General features: G+C 46.2%; 3 protein-coding genes across 12 annotated transcripts; 1 reads left to right on the top strand and 2 right to left on the bottom strand.

The window, feature by feature from the left end:
- Positions 1-568: 568 nt before the first annotated feature.
- On the bottom strand, positions 569-6,551 carry LOC148318643 (pyruvate dehydrogenase E1 component subunit alpha, somatic form, mitochondrial-like). 9 transcript variants are annotated; one of them, XM_088283549.1, is made up of 13 exons: positions 6,342-6,547; positions 5,700-5,815; positions 4,981-5,130; positions 4,503-4,568; positions 4,146-4,319; positions 3,834-3,960; positions 3,678-3,769; positions 3,455-3,547; positions 2,824-2,979; positions 2,422-2,493; positions 2,050-2,117; positions 1,733-1,841; positions 569-1,173 (listed from the first exon to the last, which is right to left on the bottom strand). In XM_088283549.1, the coding sequence occupies exons 2-13, from the start codon at positions 5,784-5,786 to the stop codon at positions 1,009-1,011; spliced, it is 1,359 nt and encodes a 452-aa protein (XP_088139675.1). In that variant the 5' UTR covers positions 5,787-5,815; positions 6,342-6,547; the 3' UTR covers positions 569-1,008. The 9 variants fall into 9 exon arrangements, with proteins under 9 accessions (XP_088139675.1, XP_088139681.1, XP_088139678.1 ...); XM_088283555.1 differs by having other exon boundaries at positions 5,700-5,720; positions 6,342-6,533; XM_088283552.1 differs by lacking the exon at positions 4,981-5,130 and having other exon boundaries at positions 5,700-5,720; positions 6,342-6,551.
- Positions 5,351-14,236, top strand: LOC148318642 (uncharacterized). Its single transcript, XM_088283543.1, has 8 exons — positions 5,351-6,980; positions 8,382-8,649; positions 8,925-9,898; positions 10,366-10,525; positions 10,672-10,850; positions 10,928-11,020; positions 11,108-11,233; positions 12,539-14,236. Exons 1-8 carry the CDS (start codon positions 6,836-6,838, stop codon positions 12,913-12,915), a joined length of 2,322 nt encoding a protein of 773 aa, XP_088139669.1. The 5' UTR covers positions 5,351-6,835; the 3' UTR covers positions 12,916-14,236.
- Positions 14,237-19,216: 4,980 nt separating this feature from the next.
- On the bottom strand, positions 19,217-26,558 carry LOC148318641 (uncharacterized). Of its 2 annotated transcripts, none has more exons than XM_088283547.1 (8): positions 24,980-26,558; positions 24,629-24,826; positions 22,031-22,327; positions 21,606-21,890; positions 21,046-21,372; positions 20,773-20,880; positions 20,633-20,689; positions 19,217-20,220 (listed from the first exon to the last, which is right to left on the bottom strand). In XM_088283547.1, the coding sequence occupies exons 1-8, from the start codon at positions 25,584-25,586 to the stop codon at positions 20,141-20,143; spliced, it is 1,959 nt and encodes a 652-aa protein (XP_088139673.1). In that variant the 5' UTR covers positions 25,587-26,558; the 3' UTR covers positions 19,217-20,140. The 2 variants fall into 2 exon arrangements, with proteins under 2 accessions (XP_088139673.1, XP_088139671.1); XM_088283545.1 differs by having other exon boundaries at positions 19,217-20,214; positions 20,626-20,689; positions 24,980-26,557.
- Positions 26,559-27,366: the final 808 nt, after the last annotated feature.

The following is a 27,366-nucleotide window of genomic DNA, read 5'->3' as shown; positions in this document are numbered from 1 at the left end:
CAGATTTGTCACGTGACTGTTTGGAATCGGTGGCGACGTTTTACTCAATTTGACCAATCAAATGGTGACATTTAGTCACATGACGCGAAAGGAAGTTTTTAGAAGTAGATAACGTTTAACTTGTTTTTCACATTTGCATTTTTATATTGTTGTAATTGGCACTCAGGTTAAAAATTAGTCACGAGTGTCAAAGTACCTGTAGTTTTTTAAAATTAGTCTTATTCACGTTATTTGGAGGACAGTGTTGTTTTAACTATTACTTGCGTGATACTTTTCAAATAAAATAGTAAAAGAAAAATGTAATTCAGGTAGCACTGAGAGATGCATGGCGCAGTGTTGTCGGTGCCGTCCGAATTAGATTTTTTTTGTTGAAATAGTTCAGTGTTTGGAATTCAAATTAAAATAATTGGGTATGTGTGTGTGTGGTGGCGTGAATATTTGAATGTACAAAAGATTTGAATGCATGTGTGAAAACAAGTCAGCTTGTAACAGTCTGTTACTAGCTTCTCAGACACATTTAGCAGTAGATTTTAGAATAGGAGAAAAACTGCAGCTCAACTCTCGGCACTGAAGATGTTGCAAAAACTGTGTATTTTTCCTCTTTATTTTACTTTGTAAATGACCTTTGCTGTAAAACTGACATGTAAATTGACAACGTGGAAATTAAAGTGCTCCTTCTGAAATTGTATGTTTAAAAGATGGTAAACATTGGCAAGTCTTGATGCATGGATACAACTCGTAATATTGCTTAAAATGGAGTAATAAAAAATACTGTATTGTACAGTCTTCAACATATTCAGCAGTCATATCAAACTTAAAATAAACAATCTGAATATTAAAACTTAATCCTGGATGCAACTACTTTCAGGTGAAACAGCAGTTCAAATAGAATACAAGTTCATATATTAATAATAAATACATCCATACAAAAAAAGAAAAAAAAGGAATAGGTCCAAGTCCCAGATGAAGAATTCTGGGCAGACTCCATTTGCGGGTCCAGCTGCTGGTCTAGCTTACCGACTTGAGCACTGACCAGGGGTTGGTCCCACGTACCTCCAGCGGGGGGTCATTTTTAAAGATATGGTTGCACATATCGTCCAAAGGTGGCTCGGGGTCAGCCGTTGCAAATTGCGCTGCCTCCTCCACCTCCTTCCGAATGGCCACGTCTATTTCCTAACGAGAACAATACAAGCGTCACAAATGCAAGACATCAATGCATAATGTTTGTAAACAAAAGATGCCAGGCTCCTTCTGAGGAGGCAGAGCAGAGAGAAGATTGCGGGTAACAAAAGTAGCAACTGTAAATCTCACATACATTTGTAGGTAAGCATTGGCTATTCACAGATTTTATTTCTCTTTGGTGCCATCTGGTGGAAACACTGCGCTGTTAGGTTTGATAGTACCTCTCTATACACAGCGACTTAAAAATAAATAAATTAGAAAAAAAAAAACGTATAATCTACTTCACTGTCATAATTTGCCAATTTTCTCCCCGGTCAAATACTGTATTTCATTATTAATGAAATGAAATTGTACATGTTTTTTTTTGTCCATTCAGATTTCAGCCTAGCCAACTGTTGCCATGTCATTTCATTTTTCCTTATTTTCCTCTAATCTCGTTGCACACTTGAGTACAATGACAATAAAGGGATTTCTATCTATTCTATCTAATTGTCCAACATGAGCACCATGACATACTTGAAAGTGAAGCGCAAAAATCAAAATGTATGACCTTCAGTTCCTCCACAGACGACATGTTGTTGCTAAGCATTTGTTCCTTCAAAAGGGCGATGGGGTCATTTTTGCTGCGCACTTCATGGATCTCCCCCCGAGAGCGGTAGCTGCGGGAAGTTGCATCACAGACTGTTAGGGTTCATCTGTGAACGATCGATCAAAGATTTGGAGTGAGACAATTGGCAAAAAAAACAAAACACCGGCGGTACTCTCGCTTTCGTGTTACACTTCCACTAGGCCAGAGTGCAATTTGTCTCTTCGACTGACAAAAGTATCCCAATTGGCGATCCCTGATAAAGAGAAAAAGAGTCCCACCTGACACCAGGATCACTCATGCTGTGTCCATGGTAACGGTATGTCTGCAGTTCCATCACAATTGGACCCTAAAACAAAAGAGCAAAAGTGGGTGTGATGACTACATAATGACACAAAACTGCCGCACACATCACCTGGAACAGTTCAGAATCAGTGTGCAGCGAATAAGGAAAAATGAAATGACATGGCAACAGTTGGCTAGGCTGAAATCTGAATGGACAAAAAAAAACATGTACAATTTCATTTAACAGCTACTGTATTAGAATGATGTTTGTGAACCTAGATCTGTGCTTCCCATCCAGCAGAAAAGGCATTTCTGTTCCTGACCGCCAACCACAGTGACCATGAAGCACCACAAGCGAGCCTTCTCACCTTTCCGGCTCGACAGAGATCCGCTGCAAACTTGACTGCCTCTCTCACACACAGGACATCCATCCCATCCACCTGTGCCAGAAGGACTTCATTAAAGTAACAAAGAAAGTGAACACACACACACACACACACGCACACACATGCATGCATGTTTTGTATGCAGTATCATACATGAGCATCAGACAGCTGGGTACATGCTCACACCTGCAACTGCCAGGACGCAAGGCAGGCGTCTTGTTCTAATCTAGGTCCATGCAGGGCAGCTCCAGCAAACGGTCTTGCTGCAGCCGCGACCCAGGACCCATTAAATATTTTCACTGTAACGTCGCATATCGTCATTTCTAACAGAACCATATTCAGAAACATGACATCATGGGGGTGTCACTCGATCACGATTCTCACTCGTATCCCCGGGATGTAGTCTCCTCTCTTGTAGTAGTCGGTGCTGGCCGACGCCCTCTCCGCCGACGTGCCCATGCCGTATTGGTTGTTCTCGCAGATGAAAATGCACGGAAGCTTCCAGAGGGCGGCCATGTTGAAGGCCTCAAACAGCTGCCCCTGTTTGGTGTCAGGGTTGCAAAATGACAGGAGTTCTTTAAGTTGCAAACTTCTCATAGGAATTATTTAGAAAAAAAAAAGAACAGCAATGTATTAATTTCATAATCCATTACATTTCGTTTTAAATCTTCAAGTTACGTTGTGTCACTTGATCAATGTTGTTGCTTGTTTGTAAATGCCCAAAGGTGAGTTCAATGATTTAAGCAAGTTGCAAAATAGTCACACCCTGAAATGAATGCTTCATTGATATTCCACATACAATAATCATTAGACGAGTGAAGTTAGTTTGTTTGTTGAATAATAATATTTACGCAACATGAGTCCAGGGTTGTGCGGCTTAGATGCGTCTCTCCATTTTAACTAATTTGGTGCCATCTTGTGGCAACTCTACACAATTACATCTCTGAAGCTTTCTGGGAATTGTTCATTCCATTAATCACTGAACATTTGTTGCATTTAGACATCATTTTGTTACCTGATTGGCAGCGCCGTCGCCGTAAAGTGCTACACACAACTGATTGTTGCCCTGGTACTGACATGCCAAAGCGATACCGGCTCCCAGTGGAACCTGAACACAAAATAAGAACAGAAAATAAGTTCTGCCAGGACAGTGGGACATCATTTGTTTGGTGGTGTGCATTAAGATTTTTCACATGGAAGAAAAAAATACTAAAATTGTGTTCATATTGCCCGCTCACCTGTGCCCCCACAATGCCGTTTCCTCCGTAGAAACGCGGCGCGTACATATGCATGGAGCCTCCCTTGCCTTTGGAGACGCCGCCTCGTCGACCTGCGCAGCGACACAGCTGAGGCTTGGCGTTGCACCGCTCGACTTCTTTTAAATACGTTCTTACCCGTCAGCTCGCACAGGACCTCCTTAACAGACACGCCGCGGGTGTACGTGTAGGCATGAGCGCGGTACGCCGTGATCAGGTGATCGGTGGGGTTGATGGCTGCCTCCACGCCGGCAGCACAAGCTTCCTGTACGACACCAAAATATATATATACATGTAGTTTTTTTTTTTAACTTACTGGCATCAAGGCCTTTTCGATGAATGCAGATTGGTGGTTTTGGTTAAAAGTTGAAGAAAAAAAAAAGATGCATTGCCCGATGCGCAGCACACATTTTCTGACCAGTTTGGGCCATCCACATGCATATTCCCCACCTGTCCATCATAGAGGTGGCAGAAGCCCCGGATGATTTGCTGCTTGTACAACTGATCAGCCTTGAGCTCCATGCGCCTCACCGTCTGCATGGTGCGGTAATACTGCAGGCCCTGCTCCCGCGTTAGCTCCGCCTTAACGGAAGGCCCCTCCTCCAAGCGGTGCAGATCGCATTTCTGTTGGTAGTGATGAAACATTGAAAATACCATAAAAAGCAAATGTTTGGAAAGGGGCTGGGCGACTACATTTTGATGGGGAGGATTATTTTATTTATTTTTTTTAAATCTTTTTCCAAAGTTAACCGCCCCATAGCGCAATTCGCCCAGTCCTGATGAAGTTCGATTGCTTCTTCAACACACCTTGATGTCCAACGTCACCTGAGGTGTAAAGTCAGCGAAGGAACGGGAAGCAGCGACGCGGGCGGCCTGGAGACACACACACAGACACACACGAACTACTAGCAGACTAAACCCAGAGTAGAAAACCTAAAGTCCACATGTCAGCGGATGGGGAGGCGCCGTCGAGACTCCTCACAAACAAACAAGAGCCCCTTTCCCATGCGTCATATTATTTGAAGGCATACTTTGAAGAATGCTGCCTGCAGCCCTCGGATGAAAACGTTTAGACGCCCCTGTGCGAGCGAAAAAGTCAATGAAATTCATTTGTGTACAGGTTTGGCTCAGATTCAGTTTTTTGGCACCATGACTTTAGTACAGATGAAGAAGGCAGATTGATCCGAAGTTGAGTGTAAATGTGGCCCATGCCCGAGTGTTTACAGGGAAAAAGTTAGGAACAGGCACGCAAGTAGACATGGAGGCCTGAGTCTCCGCTTCTTACTGGTGTGGCTAACGACGTGCTAGCTAAGGGCACCGGGCTGGCTTTAGCGCCGACTATAGGCGAAGGTTTGGGGGGCAGCTGCTGCGTCTGTGCCAAGTCGGGCGCCGCCGGCAAGGTTAGACTCACGTACTCTGACAGGCCAATCAGCAACTGGGGAGCACAGGAGCCAACCAATCAGAGCCAGCGAGAGACGGGCTACCGGGACTCAACACAAAGCTTCTAGAAGCCAAAAGCAGAGACTGAGGCAGGCCAACTGTGTGTATAATTTGACATTTGAGCGATGACAGTGCGTTTACACTGATATGACATTATTTAAACACGACCACTTCCCGGGATTACTTCTAAATTCCTGAGGGAACAGTCACACGATTAAAATAAAGTAACAAAACCCCAGCCCATATTTCCTTTCATAATCTTATTTGAGTTTTTCTTTGTGTGTGTGTTTTTTCACCCACCACCATCAGGATTAAAGGGCGAATTCTCATACTCAAAAATACTTTTGAGAAAGCGTTGTGAACAGAACCTAAGAGAAAAATATTAAGTAGGATAGCTCTAAGCACAAATAAAACAGTTCAAATGGCTGCTTCTTTCAAATTATAGGATGGACTCCTTCTCTAAAGCAATAAGTGTCATTGTGGTGTAAAACAATAAATGTTACAAAGGATGCTGCGAGGGGAAAAGATTAGGCACAAACTGCAGCTGAGTGGTGAGCATCTTACCTCCGACACGGTTTGGGGTCCCTGGGGTTCCGGTTGAAGTGGGACAAGAAGCAAGACATCAATTTGGCTTTGTGAGCGATAGAGCATTAAAGAGGAAAAACAATATGTGATACATTCTGTACGGTGGAGAAAAAAAAGTGAATAAGCAGGATCAAACTTCATTTTCTTTGCATGTTGAATCTCTGGTAAACATATTATAAAGGTCCCCAGTGAGAGAGGATTGTGAATGCCACGCTGTTAGAACAAGGAAGCACTATTGTTTCAAAAGAGAATGTGCTGACAGGCAACCTTGCTCATGACGTACTAATCTGCAAACTTTTTCAAATTATCTCACTCAGCCCATCTAATGTTATTATTGCGACATGAATGCACTCCAAACTAAAACCTATTTGCACTATGCATAGATTTGTAACACATGCATCCTAAGTCATACCATGTCTTGAAAAGTCAATAAATAAAGAAATAGCAAGGAAATATAAATTAGTGGAAGTGTGTGAACATTGAGACTCTGGCAAGGTCAGCAAGCACTCAGCCTGCACAGCAGTAGTAAGCTAACGCACTTAGCATCATGAGCTCGCCCGGAGGAGGAGGACGGAGAAAAAAAGCCCCCCGTTAGACGAGCACCGCGGCAGGCACACTTACCGCAGCCCTGCCGGTGATCCGACACAGCGCGTTGGAGAGGAGGCTCAGTATGTTCTGCATGCTCGTGGTTTTTTTAAGAAGATTAAAGGCGATTTGTGGTGTCGCCTCCGCAAGACGGCGGTTGCGCGGCTGCGCTGTTTCTGTCCGTCCCCGAAAGAAGGCCGATTGACAAACGCAGTGGGAGTAAAAAAAAAAAAAAAGAAATGTTCCGCATTAGGATTTATAGTCTGCGTAAACCCCGCCCACTTTACTGTATGTTCATTTATCATTCATTTGGGATTATCTCTATGGAGGAATGAAAGTGCCTAAATTAAATACATAAATACACCATGAAATTTTTAATTTATTCATTTAGCAATTTTATTTAATTAGTTAATGTGCATTGATTGAATCATCCGATTTATTTAATTCCATATATCATGAATGTATGACACAATTAGACAGGCAAGTAATTTATTAAACTACTCAATACATTTGTTATAATATAATTAAAGATGATCATGAGTTGTTTTATTTTTCCGATTCCGATTTTTAAAAAGTATTTGCGGCGCTCATCCATCTCGAGTCGACTGCCCCCTTCAGTCTCGCGAGATCTTGGACAATCCCGAGATAACGGCCGCGGAGCACGGCTATTTCAAGGTACGGCCAGCACTTTTCTGCTTTTATTGACTATGACTTCGTTTTAAAATGGAGCATTCTAACTGGTAATTCTCACCATGTGTGGTAATTTTCCACTTTTTGTCCCCGAATTGTGGGTTTGTTGCAATTTGGGCCAATTTATTGTGGCCACCGCCGGGGCAATCGGAGAATCCTTCGAAATAAGAGCACAATGTTCTCCGCGCCTTTTGGTCCCGTGTGAGCTGGCTTAGCTTCAACTTCTCCTTCCGAGCAGCCTGAACCTTCAAACGGGGGACAGAACCTCTTCGGAACCGACGTGTTGTCGAAGTTATGCGCTGCGAAGTGGACTCAGCGCCCCACGTAGAAGGCGGCGTTTTTTTGTGAAGTATTAGCATTAGCGTTAGCATTAGCATCGAGCGAAGGCCTAGTCAGGAAGCGGGAGGGAGCTTTTATTTTCCAAAACTTCTTCTTATTAGTCGACTGCGAGTGCTCTCCATTCGGCTTTCTCTAAAGCGTTTGTTTAATTCGCCTTGGTATTTCTGTGACAGTTATAAATGTCTACTAAAATAAAGCTCAACTTAAAAAACCCGAAACTTGCCATAGAAATGGAAGTCTAGCTTCAAACCGTATTTATACACCAGAACCTTAATGTGAAACCTGGCTTTCAAACCCTACGTTGACTTAAAACCCAATCTTAAATTCTTAACATTCCTTAAAGTTCTAACTTTGGGTCAACCAAAACTCGACTTAGATCTTAACCCTATCTTTAAACCCGACTTTAAAACTAGACCTCTGGCTTGAACCCTTCCATAGAAACCTCACACGAACCCGAACCCTGACACTGAACCCCAAGCCCATATTTAAAATCCCAACGCTGTGTAATTTTTAAACCCAAACCCTTGCCTTATTTAAAACCCTAACCCCAGCTTTTGTTTCTTGCAGATCACAAGTGACATTAACAAATTACTCAACTTCTCAGCATCTCTGGCACACTGCTGACAGTAAGAAAGTTTTTTTCAGTGTTACACGCTCTAGATACTCCTGCAGTGTAACTTTTTTTAACGTAGATCCCCGCCTTCACACTTTAAAAGCATTTTTAAATTCACTCAAACAAACTAACATATGTCAAAGGTCACTCCACTCATTGTCACCTTTTTTGCTCACACACTTCTCATAATAACTTGAATAGCATGCTTGCTTCAAGCTGTTAACTTCCTGCTCCCAGTTGCCTCTGTAATCGACACATTAAACAAAAGAGAATTTAACATTATGTAAACTCAATGCTTAACCAAACCATATCATTTTATTATAACTGAAGTATGCTAGATCTGTGTTAATTAAGAATGTGAATCACCGAAGACTGGCACAAATAAATTATCATCAATTGATGGAGTGAGGTGAATAATGTCGACTCTCTTGTAGGGATGGCTCACGGCGCCAATCATGGCAAGCTGCTCCTGCAGCGCCTGCATCAGCAGCGGGAAATGGACTTCCTGTGCGACGTCACCATCATGGTGAGAGACGTGGAGTTCCGGGCGCACCGAAACATCCTGGCGGCGTTCAGCAAGTACTTCTCGTCCCAAGCTGAGAAGGACCAGGACGTCACCACTTTGGACCCCGACAAAGTCAGCCGCTATGCCCTGGAGAAACTACTGGAGTTTGTCTACACGGGACAAATGAACCTCAGCAGGTAGCCTCCCTCCTCGTCATCCAGCCTTCAGTTTTACTCGGGCTTCATTTATCTTTTCAGCTTTATCTGTGTCACAGAAATAATGATTTTTCTTTTCTTATATTTTTAATAAGATTTTTGCCTATTGTTGTCGACCAATATGGTTGTATTGATGGCGATTAGAGCCAAAAACAGAATTTCATCCGTACTTAAATAGAGGCCCGAATTATTTGTAATTGGTTTCTATCTACAGCTGATTATAAATGTCTTATATTTTGTATGTATGTTATTTTCAGCACCAGACAATCTGCTGTCCGCCGAGCCGCCATCTTCCTGGGAATGTCCGATGCCACAAGGTATCTGGAAGGAGTTTCTCAGACGTCCGAGGCCAGCGAGGCGTCCCACTCCGAGTTGGACAAAGAGGCGGGACTCTCTTCGCTCAGTCCGGGCTCCCCAGGCAGTCCTCACACCCCGGTTTCTCTGTCCATCGTCTCAGTGTCTGGTGCATGTGTCGATGAGGGCCCGGATGGTCAGGATGGCGAGGGAGGTCAGGATGGCGAGGGAGGTCAGGATGGCGAGGGAGGTCAGGATGGCGAGGGTGGTCAGGATGGCGAGGGTGGTCAGGATGCCGAGGGAGGTCATGATGGCGAGGAAGGTCAAGATGGCGAGGAAGGTCAGGAGAGTAAAGGTGTCTGTTTAGGTGAGGAAGGAGGAATTCCGAGCGGTGGTCCGGCAGAGCCCACCAGCTCGGCCCACAACATCCCTAAACCTCCAGCCCACAGGGGGAGGGGCCGTGGCCGAGGTAGGGGCAGGGGCAGAGGAAGAGGAGGACTAAGCGTGGTCAAGACCGAAGAAGACTTTCTTGAGGATTCTGACACCAGCGTGAAGGATTTCGGCGACACGTCGGCCGACTGGAGCCCCTCGCTGGACGAACCGCCCGCAAAGAAGCACCGCATCGGGGAGGTACGGCGGGGACGTGGCCGGGGCCGAGGAAGGGGCAGAGGGAGGGGCCGCAGCAGGAGCAAAATGGAGGGCGAGTACGACGACGATAGCGGCGAGGAAGCGGCGGAGGATGCAGAGCAGAACCCCTCAAATGTCTCGGAAGAGACGACACGGTCCTGCATCGAGTGCAACAGAACGTTCAAAGACTTGTGCAGCCTGCGAAGGCACGAGCAGATCCACGCGGGCCTCAAGCCCTTCATCTGCATCTTCTGCTCTAAAACCTTCCGACAGGCTACACAGCTCAAAACTCACCTGCGCACGCACACGGGTAAGCAGCAGATGAGCTCAAAATCCCTGTATAATGATTAAAGCTCTTTTCACACTGCACTCAGCAGCGTGCTTTTTGGCAAGACGCCTCAAATTTAAAAAAAATATCTTTTCGAGAGCGTGGTAGGCTGCTACGTTAGCAAATTTCTAATAGCTAAATATGTTGACTGTGGCACCCGGGGCGTCGTCGTCTCTCTGCCCTGCTGTTCAACCCTTTCACACTGAGTGAGCGCACTGCGAAAAGGTCCCAAGGAGTCGGGAATAAGTGATAACTGTGTTCGGAGTCATTAATTATTCCCCACTGTCCAATCACTATGCAGGCGTCCTTTAATTTGAAAACAAATGATCACATTTGAACCGCACTACAAAATGGCAAACTCACAATGTGAGTCCTTAAGAAATCCTACATTTTAGTCTTGAGTGTGAGGCAAAGGTCATTTTGACATCACTCGTCTGTGTTTGGCGCAGGTGAGAAGCCCTTCAGCTGCACCGACTGCGAAAAGTGTTTTGCTCAGAAGTGTCAGCTGGTGGCCCACCGCCGCATGCACCACGGCGAGGAGAAGCCGTACACATGTGATCGCTGTGGCTTCAAGTTTGCCACCTCGTCCAACTACAAGATTCACGTCAGGTGACGTACCGCACGGAGACTCGGGCGTGGCCCAGTGTTTTACTATTAATTGCATTTTGCTCAATGTTTAGATACATATGTGAACATGATCCCAAAGATGTCAGTCAGAAATGTTTATTTCTGTTACTACCCCCCACCCCCTCCAGGCTGCACAGCGGCGAAAAGCCATACGTGTGCGACGTGTGCGGCCAGGCCTTCGCCCAGTCCAGCACGCTAACCTACCACAAGCGGCGGCACACGGGCGAGAAGCCGTACCAGTGCGACCTCTGCGGCATGTCCTTCTCCGTCTCTTCCTCGCTCATTGCACACGCGCGCAAGCACACGGGTAAGCAAGCGGGCCGCCGTCACAAACGGACGCCGTTCGACGCCGTCCTCGTTTGACCGCCTTCTGTTTGCGTCCAGGCGAGACGCCGTACAAGTGCTCCCAGCCGCAATGCGAGAGCAGCTTCGTCACGTCGTCGGAACTGAAGAAGCACATGCGGCGACTTCACCCTGGTGAGCTTACTGCCTTTGAAATCATTTTTCGACATTTTGACTTCACTCATTCATAAGGCTCTTTTGTGCGCGTGTGTGTGGACTCAGACGGCACCAACGGCGTGCAGTGCCTGCTGTGTGGCAATCGCTTCGCTAGCGTGAAAAACATGATCAAACACCAGGAGAAGGCGCACGCCGATGAAGTGCGACAACACAAAGAGAGAGCGCGGGCAGGTGAGTCAATTTCGATTTTGTCGCATTTAACACTGAGCCAAAAATGACACAGCGTTTTTCCCGTCACGAGCCATCACATGGTTGAGACTCAAATGTTACAGATGCGCTTTCAGCTGTTTTTTTTTTTAACTTTTGAAATGATCAAGCTCAGAAACACTGCTCAAATTGATTTTATGGGCACGTTAAAATCAAAATGACCACTGCAGCCATAACAGTGTCTTCTTGAAAAACAAACTCCTGCCGGGCCTCCACTTAGGCCAAAGTCACATGGCAATACGAAATGAGGACACTTTTATTAACTCAGCGCACGACTTAATTGATTCAAGTTGTGTGACCAGCAGATGGCAGCAACCTTCTGGTCGAGTGTTCTCACTCAGTTCACAACATGAGCAAGTTTTTGGTTTCTCATTCTATCACCATGTCTTTGGATTTTGTCACCCATAACATGTCCACCTTGTCGTAGGGAAATACCAATTCAAAACCTTTCAAAAATTTCATATCGTACTTGTTAAACAGTACACAGCTTATAAAGTGAACCATGTCGCAAAGTGACGAGCCTCCATGTACTCCATGTTGAAGTTAATTTATATAATAAAAAAAACAAAAAACGAGTGGGCGCTTGACCAACATGCATTTCAGCATAAAATCAAATTAACCCGTAGAACATTGTTACTGTTGGGCAGATACCTCGTATGCCCAAATATGATCAATTTAATATTTTTTTTCCACAAAATGAAACTATTGTTTTGGCTGTGCTTTGGCCTGTTATTTTCACACCTTTTTTTTTTTTTTTTTTTACCAATTTAAAGTGTTGAAAATAGCTTGATAACAAAACAAGTTTTTATTACCCCTCTTAAACGCTCCATTGTCTGAGAAGTTTTGTAAGACGCCGCCTATTCCGTCTCACTCTGCGGGAGCCATGCAGCATTATGCCACCGAAAGAATTTTTGGGTAAGCCTGTTTTGTTAAAAACGGATCGCTGTCATATTTCAGTACAGAAGAAGCAGACGCAAAGGTAAGTTGCATTTGTGATTTATTTCTGCCTTTTACACTGCTTAGTCAGCTTGTCGCCTTTTTATGACATCACTCACGCCTCTTAAGACTTTTGAAAAGGAAGATAATGTAAAATGGGCAAGTCTCACAGGCACCTTGTGATGATATTGACTCTTAGTTTTACACTAAGTTCAGATGCGGAATCTTCTTTTATAAGAGTCTTTTAGAAATGTGAAGTCGAGAGCGTGAGAACATTTGCCCCCTCTTGCTTTTAAGCGCCATTTTAATAACTTTGTGCTTTCGTATCCTCAGTCGTCCTGCTGGCATCCAGCCACCCGATCGCCTTCGTGCAGAGCAAACTGAGCAAGGACGGCAAAAGTCTCAGCTCCATCCCCGAAGCCGAGCCCACCAACCCGGAACCGGCAACACCTCAGGCCGGCGGCCCGTCAGACGCCGGCGTTCTGAGCGACACTCTGCAGCAGCTAAAGGTGGAGCCTAGCCACACGGCCATCTCCCAAGCCGAGCCGGTGGCCTTCGAAGCGGACCCCGTGTCCACCATCAACTCGGAAACGCTCCACGCGCTAGTGGAGCAGCTGAGGCCGCCGCCCTCGCCGGCGCAGAGCTTGGAGCAGATCGTCATCATCCGCACGGTGGACAATATGGAACAAAACGCGGCGCCGCCGCAGTGAGGTTGGTCGGCCGTTTGGATGGCGTGGCCTAAAGAGCAGCTTTTGTTAACGTTGGAGCGGGCGGCTCTTTCGTATCCCGGATAGACAATTGTGGGTCCATGTACTAGTACGCTCAATGACGTCTTTATCTTTCTCATGACGATTTTGGCCTACGAGTACACAATTAAAAACATTTTTAGTGATCACCAAGAGGGTACTACTGCTGTGGTACATGGACCCTGATTTGGATATTCTCAAAGAGTTTCATTTTAGCCTGTATTCCCTCTCCAAGGTCCATCAACTATCAGAAGGACAACAATAAGTGGCGAGAGAGGCAAAACTGTACACTCGTTGGCAACTGCCCGCTTTTAGTGCTACTCATGACATTGTATCGTTCTGCCAGTTATCTAGTGAACTTAGTTAATTTCTAGCGGAGGGGTCGGCAACCTTGAATACTTTTTTACCCGTATGTATGAATAAAAACGAGTATGTTGCAAATTAATGAACTGCTACAGAGCACACCAAATCTTATCTCGCGTTACTCTTCTTGGATTCCTGAAATTAAAGCTACATTTAAATGATCCACGTGCGGCAAAACAAAACTGCTGTGTTGTGTAATTATATTATTACAGCCAGCTGTTTTTATGAAAGTTTGTGTTGGGAGCGGCACTCAACTGTTTATTTTCTCCAGACGCTTTTCTTGGACTTATCCATCGTTTGCCTACCGGAAGTCAAATAGCTCCGTAGGTCATGGCACCAGGTGATGCATATTTTTGAGCAATTTTAAAAAGGCAAACAACAAATATTTTAATGTTACAACAACACAATCATCTTCAAATTTACATTTCCATTTTGAAAAGAAATGAATTTATTTCATGTCAGAGAGAGCCAGAGCAGTTGGATGAAAGGCCAGCAAGTTGCAGACCGCTGGCGTTTCACTTGGAGCATGTCGTTGGCCGACTTGTGTGCGCAAATGTTCAAAGGTCGTAGGGGAGGCCCCGTTGTCTTTAGACATAGTAGTGAGGACAAAAAGTGTACTAGTACAGAGACCTTAAAGTGTATATGAAATAAGATCATGTGTGTGTTTGTGGCTCATTTCGTATTGTGATGCAAGCACAACATCTTAACCTGAAGACAAACCTGGCCGCACTCCCGTTAGAACATTTGAGACGTGTGATGTAATGATGTAGTGCTTCTTCACCTCTTGCACATGCTAAATGGGTCTTCTTTCTTTTCTTTTTTTTTTTTTTTGATGAGCGTGTTGATGTATGTACAGGAATACTCATTACTCTTGTGACTGGATAAAAAAAAAAAGCGATTAAACCCAACTTGTTTGTCGGCATTATCTGTCTTCTTCCAAAGTCACCTTTTGAGAAATCTTATCATGCATTTTATTGCAGTGCAGTAAAAGAGTGCAACTTCCTGGCAGAAGGAATGCAATTTCAAGTCATTTCAATCACATTTTATTTCTTTTTAGAAATACATTATGTGCAAAATTATAACGTATCATCTCTATACAATTGCTCTTGTTTGTGAGAAGTAAACTTTTATTTTTTTTTTTAATAAAGCAACATAACACCAGCCCTTCGCAACTCAAAACAACTGCACAAGTGTGCTAACTTGTTTTTGTCTGCAGATGGCTCGATACTATAGCTGCAACAGCAGCTGTTTGCCAAAAGAAAAGCGATTTGCAAATTTGTTTGCGATGGTCGATATTTTGACTGATTCATTCATAGCAGACAATATTGTTTTCGGTTGTTTTGTTACCTGACATGTTTTTCGGCGAGTCCTTCAATCAAAACTCATCGTGGCCAGCAAAGACATTTTATGACTCTTTTCCGCTTCCTCAGGAACCAAATCATGGCACAGCTGGGCCTGTGTTTTCCTAAATGCATTTTTTTTAAGCACCAAAAGAGACAGCAGGGTGCACGGCTCCGATTCCACATTTTGGTTGGAAGGCCGCATGAGACGCTTTCACTTTTACCATTGAGGAAGGACCTCATTTTTCTCCCCGAAATGTCACCGGGGTTCCGTTCCAGCTCATACGCAACCATCAAAAGTCCACGGTTGCCAACGCTCGTTTGTCTTTCCGTGCCTTGTCATTGACTGGCGACCAGTCCAGGGAACAGGATGTGGTCCAAAGTCAAGTCCCGGTCCCCCGTTCGCTTGCGTCTCTCATTGAAATGTTCTCCTCTCGTTTTTTAGTGGTCCTCTCCGACTGTTTCCTTTCTTCTTCTTTTTGTTTTCCTGACGATGACAGCCAAGCAAACCTTTTCCAACATCTCAAAGTGGAATACTTTGGAGTTTGTGGACATTTTGTACGATGCTGACCTGTCGTTCTCACTGCCTCTTATCTCATGAATGTCTTACAGTGGAAGTCAAAAGTCGTTATATGACTCCATTCTGTGTCGTTGCGCTGAAGCAAGATTTACATTTGTACTTGGTGTACAAATAGATGACCGCCACCATCGTCGCGCATACGAGCGCTCCGAGCACGCCGAGCACGATGCCGGTCACGTGGGGTTGGACTGCAACAGAGGATTAGAGTTGAGTTGTTAGTCGCAATGCCATCTTGTCATTTCTCAACAGCAGCAAGCATGTCAGTGCTTTCTAAAAATATGCAAATTAGTTCAAACCTCAAGTCCAGCCTAAACTATGATTCCGAGACATAAGTAGTGTATATCGCAAACGATGTAGTTGGGCACGTTCACCATTGCTAGTGGCGCTCCCGACCGTTCTGTGCATCATCTTGACGGCTTTCTTGCCAATTTGTGGCTGTGGTCGACAGCAGAGGAAAACTTTAAAAATAAAGTTTGTAATATGGTGACGTGTGTTTGCATACGATAAATGTGTTGAAACCTTTGCCTGTGAAAAAAAAAGAGCAAATGACAATTCGCAGCTTGACGAGGCTCGACTTGACGTCTATTTGTCTATTTTAGTGACGTCTCCGCAGTTGGAGCTCACCGTCTTCCGTCCCCGTCACCCTCAGCAAGACGTGGTGAACGCGCGTTTGCGTGCCGTTGCTCAGCGTGCACGTGTACGTTCCGCTCTGGTGAGCCGTCAGTTCCCGCAGGTTGAGGCCGCCCGCCTTGGACGCGCCCTTCACGTGCTTTTTCCATTCCTCAGCAACTTGGAGTTTGTGGCCGGCGTTCCTGATGGCGATGACGTTGCTGCGGTTGAATGTCCACACCAGGCCGATTTGGTGAGTCACGGGCGCACACTCGATGCTTGTTTCTGTGTCGGAAGTGTTCACCACTGCAAGGAGACATGAACCGTTGAAGTTGGCGTCAGATTGAGTGGTGGGGATGGGCGATAGGATTTTAAAAAAAATTAAAAAGCCCCCAAAAAAGTTATATTCCCCCTTTGCTGAAAGAAGATGCAAATGACTCTTATTAATTTCCATTTCAGGGATTTACTTAATTTCTGATACCCCTCAAAAATATTTTTTTATCTCCCCATCTAACTGAATTTCCACAGACACAATAAAAAAAGTGGTCATTTTTGGAGGGGGAATAATTAAAAAATGGCGCCACGTCTCACTTGTTTTCCTCCACGTGGCTCTGCCGCTGCTGCTGCTGTTGGAGCTGATGACGTCACAAACGTATTCCACATCAGGGTGGGCGTCGCCCGCCAGCTCCAGCGAGCCGCTGATGTTGTAAAGCCGCGTCTGCGTCTCTCGGTGGACCTGGCTGGTGTTGAACAGGGCATGAGGCAGCACTGGCTTTGTGGACCAGCGGAGTTTGGGTCGAGGGAAGATTCCGTCCGATCTGCAGATGAGCTGCCGTCGGTCAGCTTGATGAAAATGGATTTGTGCGACTGGCGCTGCAAACGGACAGTGAGAAAACAATGTCCAGGTAGCTCACCTCCATTGAAGCTTTGCAGATTATCATGACCTGACAAGCAGGTCCTTTGGAGACTCACCTTCTATGTGGAGGTTGATGAAGGTCTCCGATTGGCCCATGAAGGTTCCCACATAGCACTTGTACCTCCCTTCATCTCCAACAACCACGTCCCTGAGCAGCAGAGAAGCGTTCCCTTTGCCGATGTTCTCTTTGAACAGCGACGTGCGGCCCCTGAAGCGCTCGTCCTGATTATCTAGCCGATCGGCATCGTGGTAGAAGGAATGAACCTGAACCTCCTGCTCCTGGATCCAGTGGATGACCACGTCATCCCCGAGGGAGAAGTAGGCCTCTAAAAGGCAGCCCGTGTTCCAGCGGCACCAAACGTCGACATCTGCAAAACATCACCAGCAGCAAATCAGATTTAGTGGCATCTGAAAACAGATTGAAACCAGAATTCAATCAGATCATAATTGAATCAAGAATACTTGACCCTTTTTTTGACAGACAGTCCCCTGTCCTCCGGCCATTATCTCGATACGTTTCCGGCCCTATTCATTAAAATTGGCAGCCCCTCACCCCGTTACGCGATGCCGCCCTCCCCCCCAAAAAAAAAAAAAAAAATTCCGTGCATGGCGAGATGCTAAAGTCCGAGGTTTGTTTAAACATCATTCGCTGGCTAATTTGCTTTTCAAATCTGCTTATTATGGATTTATTCGTCTCATTCTTCATTCTTCTTCTCGAACTTGCCCAATGCTACTAAGTACGCTCTGTTGGTCTTCTAGGGATTGTGGTACGTATTCGGATCAAGGGAATCCGATTGAAAGTGAAACTGAAACGACACTGCATTTATACGTACAGGGAAGTCAAGTTGAAACCACAGTGACTTGCTATGAATACACAATGCGTGTCTCGGTCACACACACAAGAATGTACTGGCGTCCTCGCTCAATCACAGATAATGCGCCGGAATGCCGAGAAGCTTAACTTTGTTTTTCCCTTTTATTCAAGCAGCTACGTGTAAGTCTGACTCGATATGAAATATCCTGTTCAAAATGGACCTGCATAAGATGGCGCCACAGTTGAGCGTAAAGCGTTCAAAAATACAAACGGCAACATTCAACTAATTTCATGGAGCAAAACTCCCTGAGACAGAAATCATTCCAGCCTGACGAGAGGCGCATGTTGGGAAGGCGCGACCTCGACCTTGGCATTTGCTTCTGAAAGGTGATACATTGTGACGACATTGCAGCTTTTCTCTTACGAATTTGATATTCGCTCTCTGAAGGAAGCAACCCAACGCAGCTGTTTCCGCTGGACCTCAAACGTTTTACACCAAGTACCAAAAACTAAATACGTTTACTGCAGGCTGTCCACGTCGCTCCATCGTGACCGACATTAAAGTACATGAGCGAAGTCGGCCCAAGTGAGGTTTTATTCGTTAATATATCATTCCAAGTGAAATACAACTGAACTGTAAGTCGGCAGTTATTATTTCCCTTCCCACTGGTGAGTTTGATGTAGTGGCAGAGAAAAACAGAACGTGATTTGTTTCTCCCAAAAGGTGCCTTTTCAGACTTCAGTTTCTTGTAAACGTTTTTGTCACGCTTTGACACAAATCATCGAGTGGAACAACAGCGTGCAGAAAGGAAAGCACCAAAGTCGATTGCATGCGCTGTGTTTAAAAAAAAAAAACACAGCAAGTGCCGAAGGTCTCTCTCTGTACTTAAGTCGAAGTGCTGATTCAACTCTTTTACAAATGTAAAAGTAAAGAAGTAAAGACTTTTAAACAGCACAATGAAAGAAGCTGACCCACCCCAGATAGTTTCCCGGTTTCATTAAGTAAAGAAAATGGGAACTTTTCTGCCAGCTAAATACTGACGAGCTTCTCCGGACGGAACCGACAACATGCAGGTCCCACACGGACAAAACGAAACGGAACAAAAAAAAAAAAGATAAATAGAATGACTGAACAAATCAAAGATTCAGATTCCATTAGATGAATTTTTGAGCGTGCCAAACTTTTCATACTGTACAATACGACGGCGCACAACGTCAAACAGTTGCCTCTTTGACATTCATCCCGTGAAACGTGATGTTTATTTTTTCCTGATGTGGAAGCGGTATATTCTTCCGTGGATGCCTGAAAATCTTCTCCAAAATATTTGTTCATTGTTACTTCCCAACACTGAAGACTTTCTCCTCACCTCCATTGACCAGATGCCCCAAGAAGTGGACCACCAGCACCAAGTTCAGCACAGCCGTCCGCGTCTTCCTCATCCTCTTCCACTCATTGACGTCGACGTTCACAAACTGCTCCACCGACATTCCATTCCATGCAGCTGGAACTCAAATTGTCGACCGACCAAAAGCTCTCAAGCGCAATCCACAAAGTGTTCTGTGTGTGTGAGTAGCGAACTCTCCCCCACTACACACCCACAATCACATGTTGTGTTATCGCCACCCGAAGATACTTCGCATAGTTGCTTTCTCGCACTCACACAGGATTTATTTTTACAGTACTTGTCATTCATGAACAGGTTGAACTTTTAATGAGTCATCAGGTGAATAAACAACTCAAGTGCTCTCGAGCGCTCTCTAAACCGGCCGCCGCTGATATGTTTTATCCCTCAAAAGTGAGGACCCCCCCCCCCCCTCAAATGTTTGCTTCAGTTTGTCCAGCAAGGCAGTGGTCGTCTTGGCGCTGCGTTTGTGTCATTGGAGTGTCGGAATGCTGCCCCGTGGCCCACTTTCTGCAGACAGATGCTGACATTTTTGGCTCCCTCAGCAGGGGGGCCGGGGGGTGGGGGGGGGACCAGCATTGCTGTTGTTGAATGTCCATGTTGACGGCCTGAACATGACTTCGCTTTGGGACTGAGTGACGCTGAGTCAATGCAGGCAGGACGTCAGCAAAACATTCCAACGTGCCTTCTCAGGCAACATCGCACATTGAGCTCCCCTTCCCAAAAGAACATCTGGATTGCATTCTCTCTCTCTCTCTGGGGAGCTCAACGCCCAAATCCAGAAGGTTTGTTTTTGATCCAAGAAAGTTTCCACGGAAATCCACTTTTTGCCTTTCTGTCACACTTCCAGTCTCAGTCGCGACCCGCTGATGGCATTGCAAGCTCGGTGAGAACCGCTTTGAAGGCTCGCCAGAGCGTCGTCAGCGGCTCACAGAAAGGCATAGACGTCAAACGTTCATTTATCAAACATCCGTTGTGAATTTTGCCGGTCAAAAGTCTACAGAAAGTCGAATAATGTTCACGTGGAAAGCTTTTTGTGTGTTTTCGGTTGATCCTTACATTTCAAGTTTTTGTGAGTCGTTACATCTCTTCATACAAAATGTCTTTACAATAGACAAATAATTCTGTGTGCGTGTGTGTGTGTGTGTGTGTGTTTTTGGTTGGTCAGGAAAGGCCCGAATGTCCGTTGTTGCCTCCAGCGGGAAAACGATTGCTGTTCTCGCGTTCGTCCTCCACGTCTGAAAAGGCCACAAAACACCGTAAGAGAAATATCATTTCACACAAATAGTCAATTTGGCCGATGTGATAAACCGGTAACTATGAAAATATTATTTACACTGTTCAAGGGCAAATTAATATCAATATCAAATATTTTTAAATATTAATGAAATATATTTTTAAAAATAACATTTTTATTGATTGTGCTCATTTAATCCCTCAAGGGGAACATTTACCAAATTAAAAACATTTTTTACCATCAAACATCTGAAATGCTGGAGTCATTTTTTCATTTTTTTTTTAGTGCTGATTTAAATTCAATGGTCAATAATGAACGTTGCAAGTGGACTCTGCCAAAACGATACAATGGCGCCACTTAGTGTTCATGTGGGAGTATTGCAGCCTTTGCTCGACTGTCCCCTCTGAAGTACCTTTAAACTGAGTTCAGCTCCGTCTCCTCCTCAGGGTCACGTGAAGACGATTTCTCTGTGTTTCCTGAGAGACAAACAAACACACAGATTGTGAAAACACACACACACACAAACATGTTCACATGCACATGCCTCCCGTCGTTTCACCTCGCAGCTTCAGGTAGGCCAACATGGCTGCCAGTGCCAGGATCGTCACAGCCACCACCAGGCCGACAATCCACCAGTATGACGTCTGCGGCGACGTGCTGCGATTGGCTGCACACACACACACACACACGCGCGCTTGTAGTTCTTCTGAGAACTCTTTTGGGCAAGTCGCGGTTCATGTTGAGCAATTCTTCTTGACAATGTAAAACTCCAAGTTGTTTTGTTTTCCGTTTTGTGTCCATGATGCTGATGTTAACGCCTCCTTCTGCTTACCAGTGGGAGAGTTGATGGCGACGTCGGAGCGCTCCGTGTGCGTGTTGTACGGCATGGAGAAGACGCAGCTGTAGGTTCCCTCGTGGCGTGCGTGCTCGGGGTCCATCAGGCGGAGCGAGCCGTCCCCGAACGGAACCCTGAAGCCGTCCAGCTCCACGTGATGCTCCCAGGCGGCCGCCGAGGTGCTGTGGTCCGAGCGGCTGTCGTAGGTCAGGATGTGCGCCGGGTCCTCGCCGTTGGAGAAGCTCCAGTGGAGGACGGGGCTGTTCAGGTAGGGCGGGGCGAAGCAGGGGATGGTCAAATCTCGACCCTCACTTCCTGTTATTTCTGTCGGGGGGGGGGGGACATCATTGCATTCGGAATTGAGTTAAGCAACAAACCAAAAAGAAAAATTTTGTCCCAAGAGGGTTGATTGTCTTCGCAAATTAGAATAGATTTTTTCTAGTTGTCTTAATCTCCTTGATGTCTGCCTTTGAGAGTCAAGCAGTTGCTACATCTTCCCCCATTGCCCCACTTTGTCGTGTCGCTCAAGATTTAGCTCTTAACGTCAACACTCTTACCTCTCTCCCGCAGCGAGGACGTCCACGCCGGCCCGCCGTAGGAGGTGGTGACTTTGCAAATGTAGATGAGTTCCGGCTGGCCTTTCAGAACCTTCAGCCTGCTGTCGGCCGTGTACAGACCCCGCTTATCGGCCAGCATGCGCGTGATTGGCCGCAGGTCCTCGAAGGTGGGTGGCTCCGTGGCCCAGGTGACCCGGGGCGGCGGGAAAACGTCTCGCACGGTGCACTTCATCTCCTCGTAACCGCTCAGCCGTGAAAGCTCCAGGAAAAGGCCGCGGATGGGCGCTGCACGCATGCACAAAAGTCAAACTAGTGGCAGGAAAAACATTAAAAAAAAAAAAAAAAAAAACATTTCACAAGAGCCACTTTTTGGAATTTCCGCTCTATTGCGTCGCTCAAAGTCTGATTGAGGACATGAAACGTACCCTCCACCTTCAAGACGACTTTGGCGCTGTGTTCCCCCTGGGACGTGCGAACGTGACACCGGTATGTGCCCCGATCCTTTAGGCCCACCTCCCTGAGGACCAGTGTGGCGTTGCCCCCCGCGATCACGGGCGGGGACATAACGGCCCGCCCAGCCAGCGGCTGGTTCTCGCCGCGCTTCTCGCCGAAGCTGAACATCACCACGTCCTGCCGGAACCAGCGCACGCTCTGGTTGGGGGCGGGCGGGAACATGCACGGGAGGTGGCACTCCTCTGACATCAAACATGTGACGGTTTCATCTGGGTCGGGAAGAGAAGACTGTGGTGGTCAGAGTGGATAGCCAAAGTCTACACACCCTTGTTCAAAGGCCGGCTTTACATGAAGCTCGTTTCCACCATTAAATGTGACCCATAATCCGTGCGAGATTCCCGTGAGAGAGGGTAAAAATCAACAACTGGCACTTGAAAAATACAATTTCTATACATGTACATACTATATATTTATACTGAGTACATATAATTGTCAGTTTTATTATATAGAAGTAAAAATTACTCATGTACCTTTAGCAGATTGTTTCTTGAACTCAAGTATTTTATCTGTACTTCTACTTAAAAACAAAAGTGAATACCGAGAGCAGATTATTGCGGCAGTGTCTCTCTTTGGCCGCTAGAGGGAGACAGTAGTGCGCGTGCAGGACTGCCGACTGCTTCCACAGCACTCGAGATGAATTGAGGTTACACTATTAAACAGTGACGACAAGGCAGTAAAATTTTAAAAGAGAGGATGTAAAGTAATAAATGGTTTTATGAGGAGTGATTAAGTGAATGAATCCAAAAGTCACGCGCCTACTGCTGGAGGATGTGTGCCTCCAATGGGCGTGGTCTTGTGCATGAAGTCAAGGTCTGCTATCAATCGGGTTAGCGGTTTAGTTCAATTGCAATTAGTTGAGTGTTCGCATATGTTCCTTGTGAGTGTTTTCATTTTCTATTAATGCGTTTAAATATTTGTCTCATTCGTGTGTCGGCGACTGGCTTGTCCTCAACTAAACTGCGATTTGTGATTTGAAAAGCTCCAGGTTGGAGCACCTTTGTATTCAGGTAGCACGTGTGTTTGTACCTATGTAACGTCCCGCTGACGTATTTAAGTAGGTGTCACTTCCTCTTTGGGTTTTCGTCATCTGACGGGCAGGCCGTGACGAGGGTTGTTCACTACGTCCAAAGAGGAAGTGGAGCTTAGCCTGAAATGTTCTACTTTGCATTCCGTTGGCCAAGCGGAGGCGTCGCAAGCGTTCAAATGACTCCTGAAAGAGCACTTGATGTGTGTTATTATTGTCCCGGAGGCTCTAAAATGAGGCCCTGACTCTCCCGGTCTGGCATGACTCTCCTCGGGCATCTGCCTGCTCCCTCGCTAGCAGACGGGACGGACGTTCCCGTCATTCCTTGGCTCAATTGCAGCACCGACAGTAGCAAAGCAGTGAGTCACTTGGCTGACTCAGCGAACAGATTAGCACAGACCCAAAAAAAAAACCTCCCTGATGTGCTCACCTGTTCTTCAGGAAAAAAAATTGGGGTGAAGGTGTGAAAATGTTCCATCATTAAAAAATTGCCAATTTTTGAGAAAACAGTCGTAACGTTACAACAAGAAACAAACATTTTGTCAAGTCAAATAATAATACCAATCAACCGCGCACTTTTTGAGCACGATCGTAACTCAGAATAACCCGAGAGCATGAAATGGATCGAACAGCCTGTAAATGTTGTCTCATCTGTGTTTCAGAGATGAGTCTTTAAGAGGCGGGGCCCCGTGAGGCGGTGTGCAATGCCGACGAGGTGCCATGTGAGATCGTGAGCGTGAGCTGGGGCCAACAGCAGCTACCGTGTGAGTGTTCTCATTGTCTTCATGCGTGTCGCGTGTTACTGCTCTCCTTTGGGTTTGTTTTTTTTTGCTCTCCCTTTGCCCGGAAGAATACAGTCAAAACATGACCCAAAAAAATACACTTTGTCTTAAAATTCGTGGACTCTTCAGGTGTGTGAATTTGAGACGCACCGCCTCAGAGGAAGCAAATCCAATCATGCGCGTCTGATGTCAAAATGTGACCCGCAATTAGTCGAGGTGAACGGTCAGCAAAGACGCCGGCGGCACATTTTTGCCCCGCGACTGACTTCCTGCTGACTTGTCTTGACGGGCCACAGCTGCTTCTTTGTGACCGGCGGACGAGCTCATTTCCAACAAAGCGCTAAAACAGCCTGCCGTCGTACGAATGAAGCAAAATTTGATCGCTGTGAAAAGTGACGTCTCTTGTTATCATAAGTTTTGAAGTGACGGAAGTGGGAGTGGAAGAGGTTCGATTCAGAAGCTCTAAAATTGCAAAATGTCGCAATATTTTTTCCTTTCTGGCATTATTTCAAAGAAAAGATCGGGATTAATGCACGCCTGCCTTCTAAACTCACGTCAGCGTTTTGCAAAGCTTTTGTCAATCAGGCCCAATCTGTGTGTCTTTCTGAACTTCCAGCCAGATATGTGATCCAATTGGGTCACTTTTTCCTCTCAAAGCGAACTCGCTTGGGGCTTGGCGGGACAAAGACGTGTTTGTGTCTCACCTGGCGTTTTGTCCTCTGCGGCGGCGGCGGCGGCGCTGATCCGGAGCAGGAAGCAGGCCCAGATGCAAACGAACGCTGACATGGTTGTTGCCCGAAAAGTCACGCAAGCCTTCAGTCCATGCTCTCCGCTGCGTCGTCGCGCTGCTCCCGGCAGGTTCGTCTTCGGCTCTGAGCGCTTTGGCAGCCCACACGCACACGCTTGAAAAAGGAACAGAAAGGCATAATTACAAAGCGGTTGGGGCTGATGTGGACACAGCGAGACGGCGGAACGTGACCGAGCATGTGCTGCTCTTTAGGGAGAATCCGGCTTTTGATCCCGGAGGATTTCGCTTCAACATCCCCTTTCATCACCTCCGAGTCGAGAATCAAAAGTCAGTGACGTCCTTCCTGGGAATGTTTTTTTCTTCCACATCCGTCGCGCTTTGTTCGGCATTTCTTGGCATTGCGCTGAAGACCTGATGAGTGAGGCGATAAAACGCAAGATCTTGTCACGCTCCAACACAAAGACCGATAAAGCGCGCTGATCCACACCTGATAAAGGCGCATCCATTTCCAAGAAAGTGTCACCTTTGCAGTTGACACAATCAGCACTTGAAGTAATAACATCAGCACTCGACCCAACAGTGGAATCAATGACGACTTGCGGATTGAAGCGTGTCGAGTCTGATCTCCTCCACCGGCCCGGCCAGCACTTGATATCAATAAGCACTTTATTATGAACCGCTTCATCAGCGCCGTTTGTTACAATTCCTCTCATGGACTGATTGAAGTCCTTCCTGGATAAAAGTGGCGGGACGGGGGCCGACAAAAGACCGGAGGGTCGAGGCCGAGATAGCGGGCGGCGGGGCGGGGGACTGACCGGCAAAAAAGGGTCAAGTGCCCAGCTCTGGTTGTGACTTACAAGACGACCACGCTCGTCCACGCAGCAATCTGCGAGGAAAAAACGGATTGTGGGCATTTTCTTCGGAGCAGTCGCGTTTTTGTCAGTTTCCCCCTTTCGGCCTCGCTTTTGTTCGCGGTCATTTATTGGTCGTTGGATGTGTCACATCACCGCAAACACGGAAAGACTTTTTGGCGTTTGTTCAAATCTAAGAAAAGACTCATTTCGAACAGCGACGATGACGAAACCATCCAGATGACGCAAGCGAGCTGCGTTGCCAGTAAAACTTGAAAACTTCCTGCTGACTTTCATTTTTACGTATGAGACTGTGAAAAACGTTTGGTCTACCCTAAGCGCAACCTTAGTGAGACGTCAGGAAGTCAGTGCGAGCCAGCGTCCAGTCAGGTCGTGAGTTGGCAGTTCGGTCCGAGGCTGGAAGAGGCGTGAGACCGCTGGAATCTTTTTAGGAGTGCAAAAATGCCAGATGTGAGATAATTGAGGCATCGCAACATTCCTGACGAGAGTCAAATCAAAACGTCTGAAAGGTGGGAAAAGTCACGAACCGAGAGAGGAGAAACTTAAGGAGTGAGACATCAACTCAAAAAGCGTGTAAAGGAGGGTGATCTCCCATCCACTCAGTATGCCCGAGAGGGGGGAGATCTCCTGGTGTCAGTGCAGGAGGAAGCCGCCTGGAGGAGTGAGATTAATGTCATCGCGTATGAGACAACCTGTCGTAACGGTTGTGAGAGGAGTGAGACATGAATGCGTCTGAGAGCGAGAGAGTCGTCACTTAGGAGTGAGGCATCAAAGCGAGTGAGATCAAGATGTCGGCGGCTGTGTGAGATGTGAGACACCCAAACTTCATGTGAGGGGTGAGACATCACAAAAGTGAGACGTCGGTCGCGAGAGGACTGAGACATCAAAACAAGAACGTGAAAAGTCAGATCAAAATATTTGAGATGTGCGAAATTATATGAGAGAAGAAGTGAAGATTCTGTCCTAATTAGCCACGCGTGAGGAGCGAGACGGGAGGAAGTCGGGGTGCAACTTACGCTGACTTGAGGTGAAAGAGGAAGAGCGAATGAGTGCGAGAGCCCCGCGAGTGCCTGAGCTTGACTGGATCAACAGGTTATTTAGAGAATAGACGCTCGCTCGCTCGCACGCGCGCACGCCCCCTCTCACACACTCCGCCAACACTCTGTTTCTCATGGGTGGAGTTTGCTCGGTCACACACGCGCACACGCACACACGCACATACAACTGTTTGCTGAAATTTCCGAGGGGTTCGTTTTCACGGGTCATCTTGCGTGTTGCACTTCATTCACTTTTGTCCCTCAATGTATTCATTTTTCTCAATGACTTTTTGTTGCGCAGAACGAAAAATATTGATAAAATAGCCAAGCAATCATTTTGTTCGCATCTGCCAGTAATTGATGCTCACCCAAAAAGGTTTGTAGTTGCCTCGAAATACCACAAGATGGCGGCAATTTTTTCCATTAGACAAGGTTGAGGCCTGATGGAAAGAAGCTCCTCCCCTCGCTTGATCGTCGTTCCTTTTTCAATGCAACGTCACAAAATGGCGCCAAAGCATTAGGTTTAGATTAGACATGGCCGGAACGCAAAAAGCACATTTTTTGTGCACTTTTCATCTTCTTTTAACTTGGCACATCTAAAATGTCAAATGAGGCACTTGTGCTCCAAAGTTTGAACCGGTAGTCGGCCATTTTGGTGTGAAGGGCCAATTTCGGTCTTTTTCTTTGCCAAATTGTTGTTTTTGCTGCCCCAAGAGGACAAACACGTGCAACTGCAACCTCAATTTGCGTGTTGTGATTTGGAAATCATGGCAAACTCTATTCGC

Source organism: Idiotropiscis lumnitzeri, chromosome 19 (genome assembly GCF_059441095.1).
Source record: "Idiotropiscis lumnitzeri isolate Australia: NSW breed Sydney's pygmy pipehorse chromosome 19, RoL_Ilum_1.0, whole genome shotgun sequence".
NCBI classification, from domain to species: Eukaryota; Metazoa; Chordata; class Actinopteri; order Syngnathiformes; family Syngnathidae; genus Idiotropiscis; species Idiotropiscis lumnitzeri.
Note: the sequence above shows the minus strand (reverse complement) of the source record. Positions and strands in the feature narration are given on the sequence as shown.

Bases quoted from the DNA above. Each gene is read 5' to 3' on its own strand.
- LOC148318642 (XM_088283543.1), top strand. From the start codon at position 6,836: ATGATCATGAGTTGTTTTATTTTTCCGATTCCGATTTTTAAAAAGTAT. The intron at 6,981-8,381 runs GTACGGCCAGCA...ACTCTCTTGTAG, and splicing joins CGGAGCACGGCTATTTCAAG to GGATGGCTCACGGCGCCAAT. The intron at 11,234-12,538 runs GTGAGTCAATTT...TCGTATCCTCAG, and splicing joins CAAAGAGAGAGCGCGGGCAG to TCGTCCTGCTGGCATCCAGC.
- LOC148318643 (XM_088283548.1), bottom strand. From the start codon at position 5,861: ATGAAGTTTGATCCTGCTTATTCACTTTTTTTTCTCCACCGTACAGAA. The intron at 5,131-5,699 runs GTAAGATGCTCA...TGTGCTCCCCAG, and splicing joins GACCCCAAACCGTGTCGGAG to TTGCTGATTGGCCTGTCAGA. The intron at 1,174-1,732 runs GTCATACATTTT...TGTTCTCGTTAG, and splicing joins CGTCTGTGGAGGAACTGAAG to GAAATAGACGTGGCCATTCG.
- LOC148318641 (XM_088283547.1), bottom strand. From the start codon at position 25,586: ATGCCCACAATCCGTTTTTTCCTCGCAGATTGCTGCGTGGACGAGCGT. The intron at 21,373-21,605 runs GTAAGAGTGTTG...CCCCCCCGACAG, and splicing joins GTCCTCGCTGCGGGAGAGAG to AAATAACAGGAAGTGAGGGT. The intron at 20,881-21,045 runs GTAAGCAGAAGG...GTGTGTGTGCAG, and splicing joins CGCCATCAACTCTCCCACTG to CCAATCGCAGCACGTCGCCG.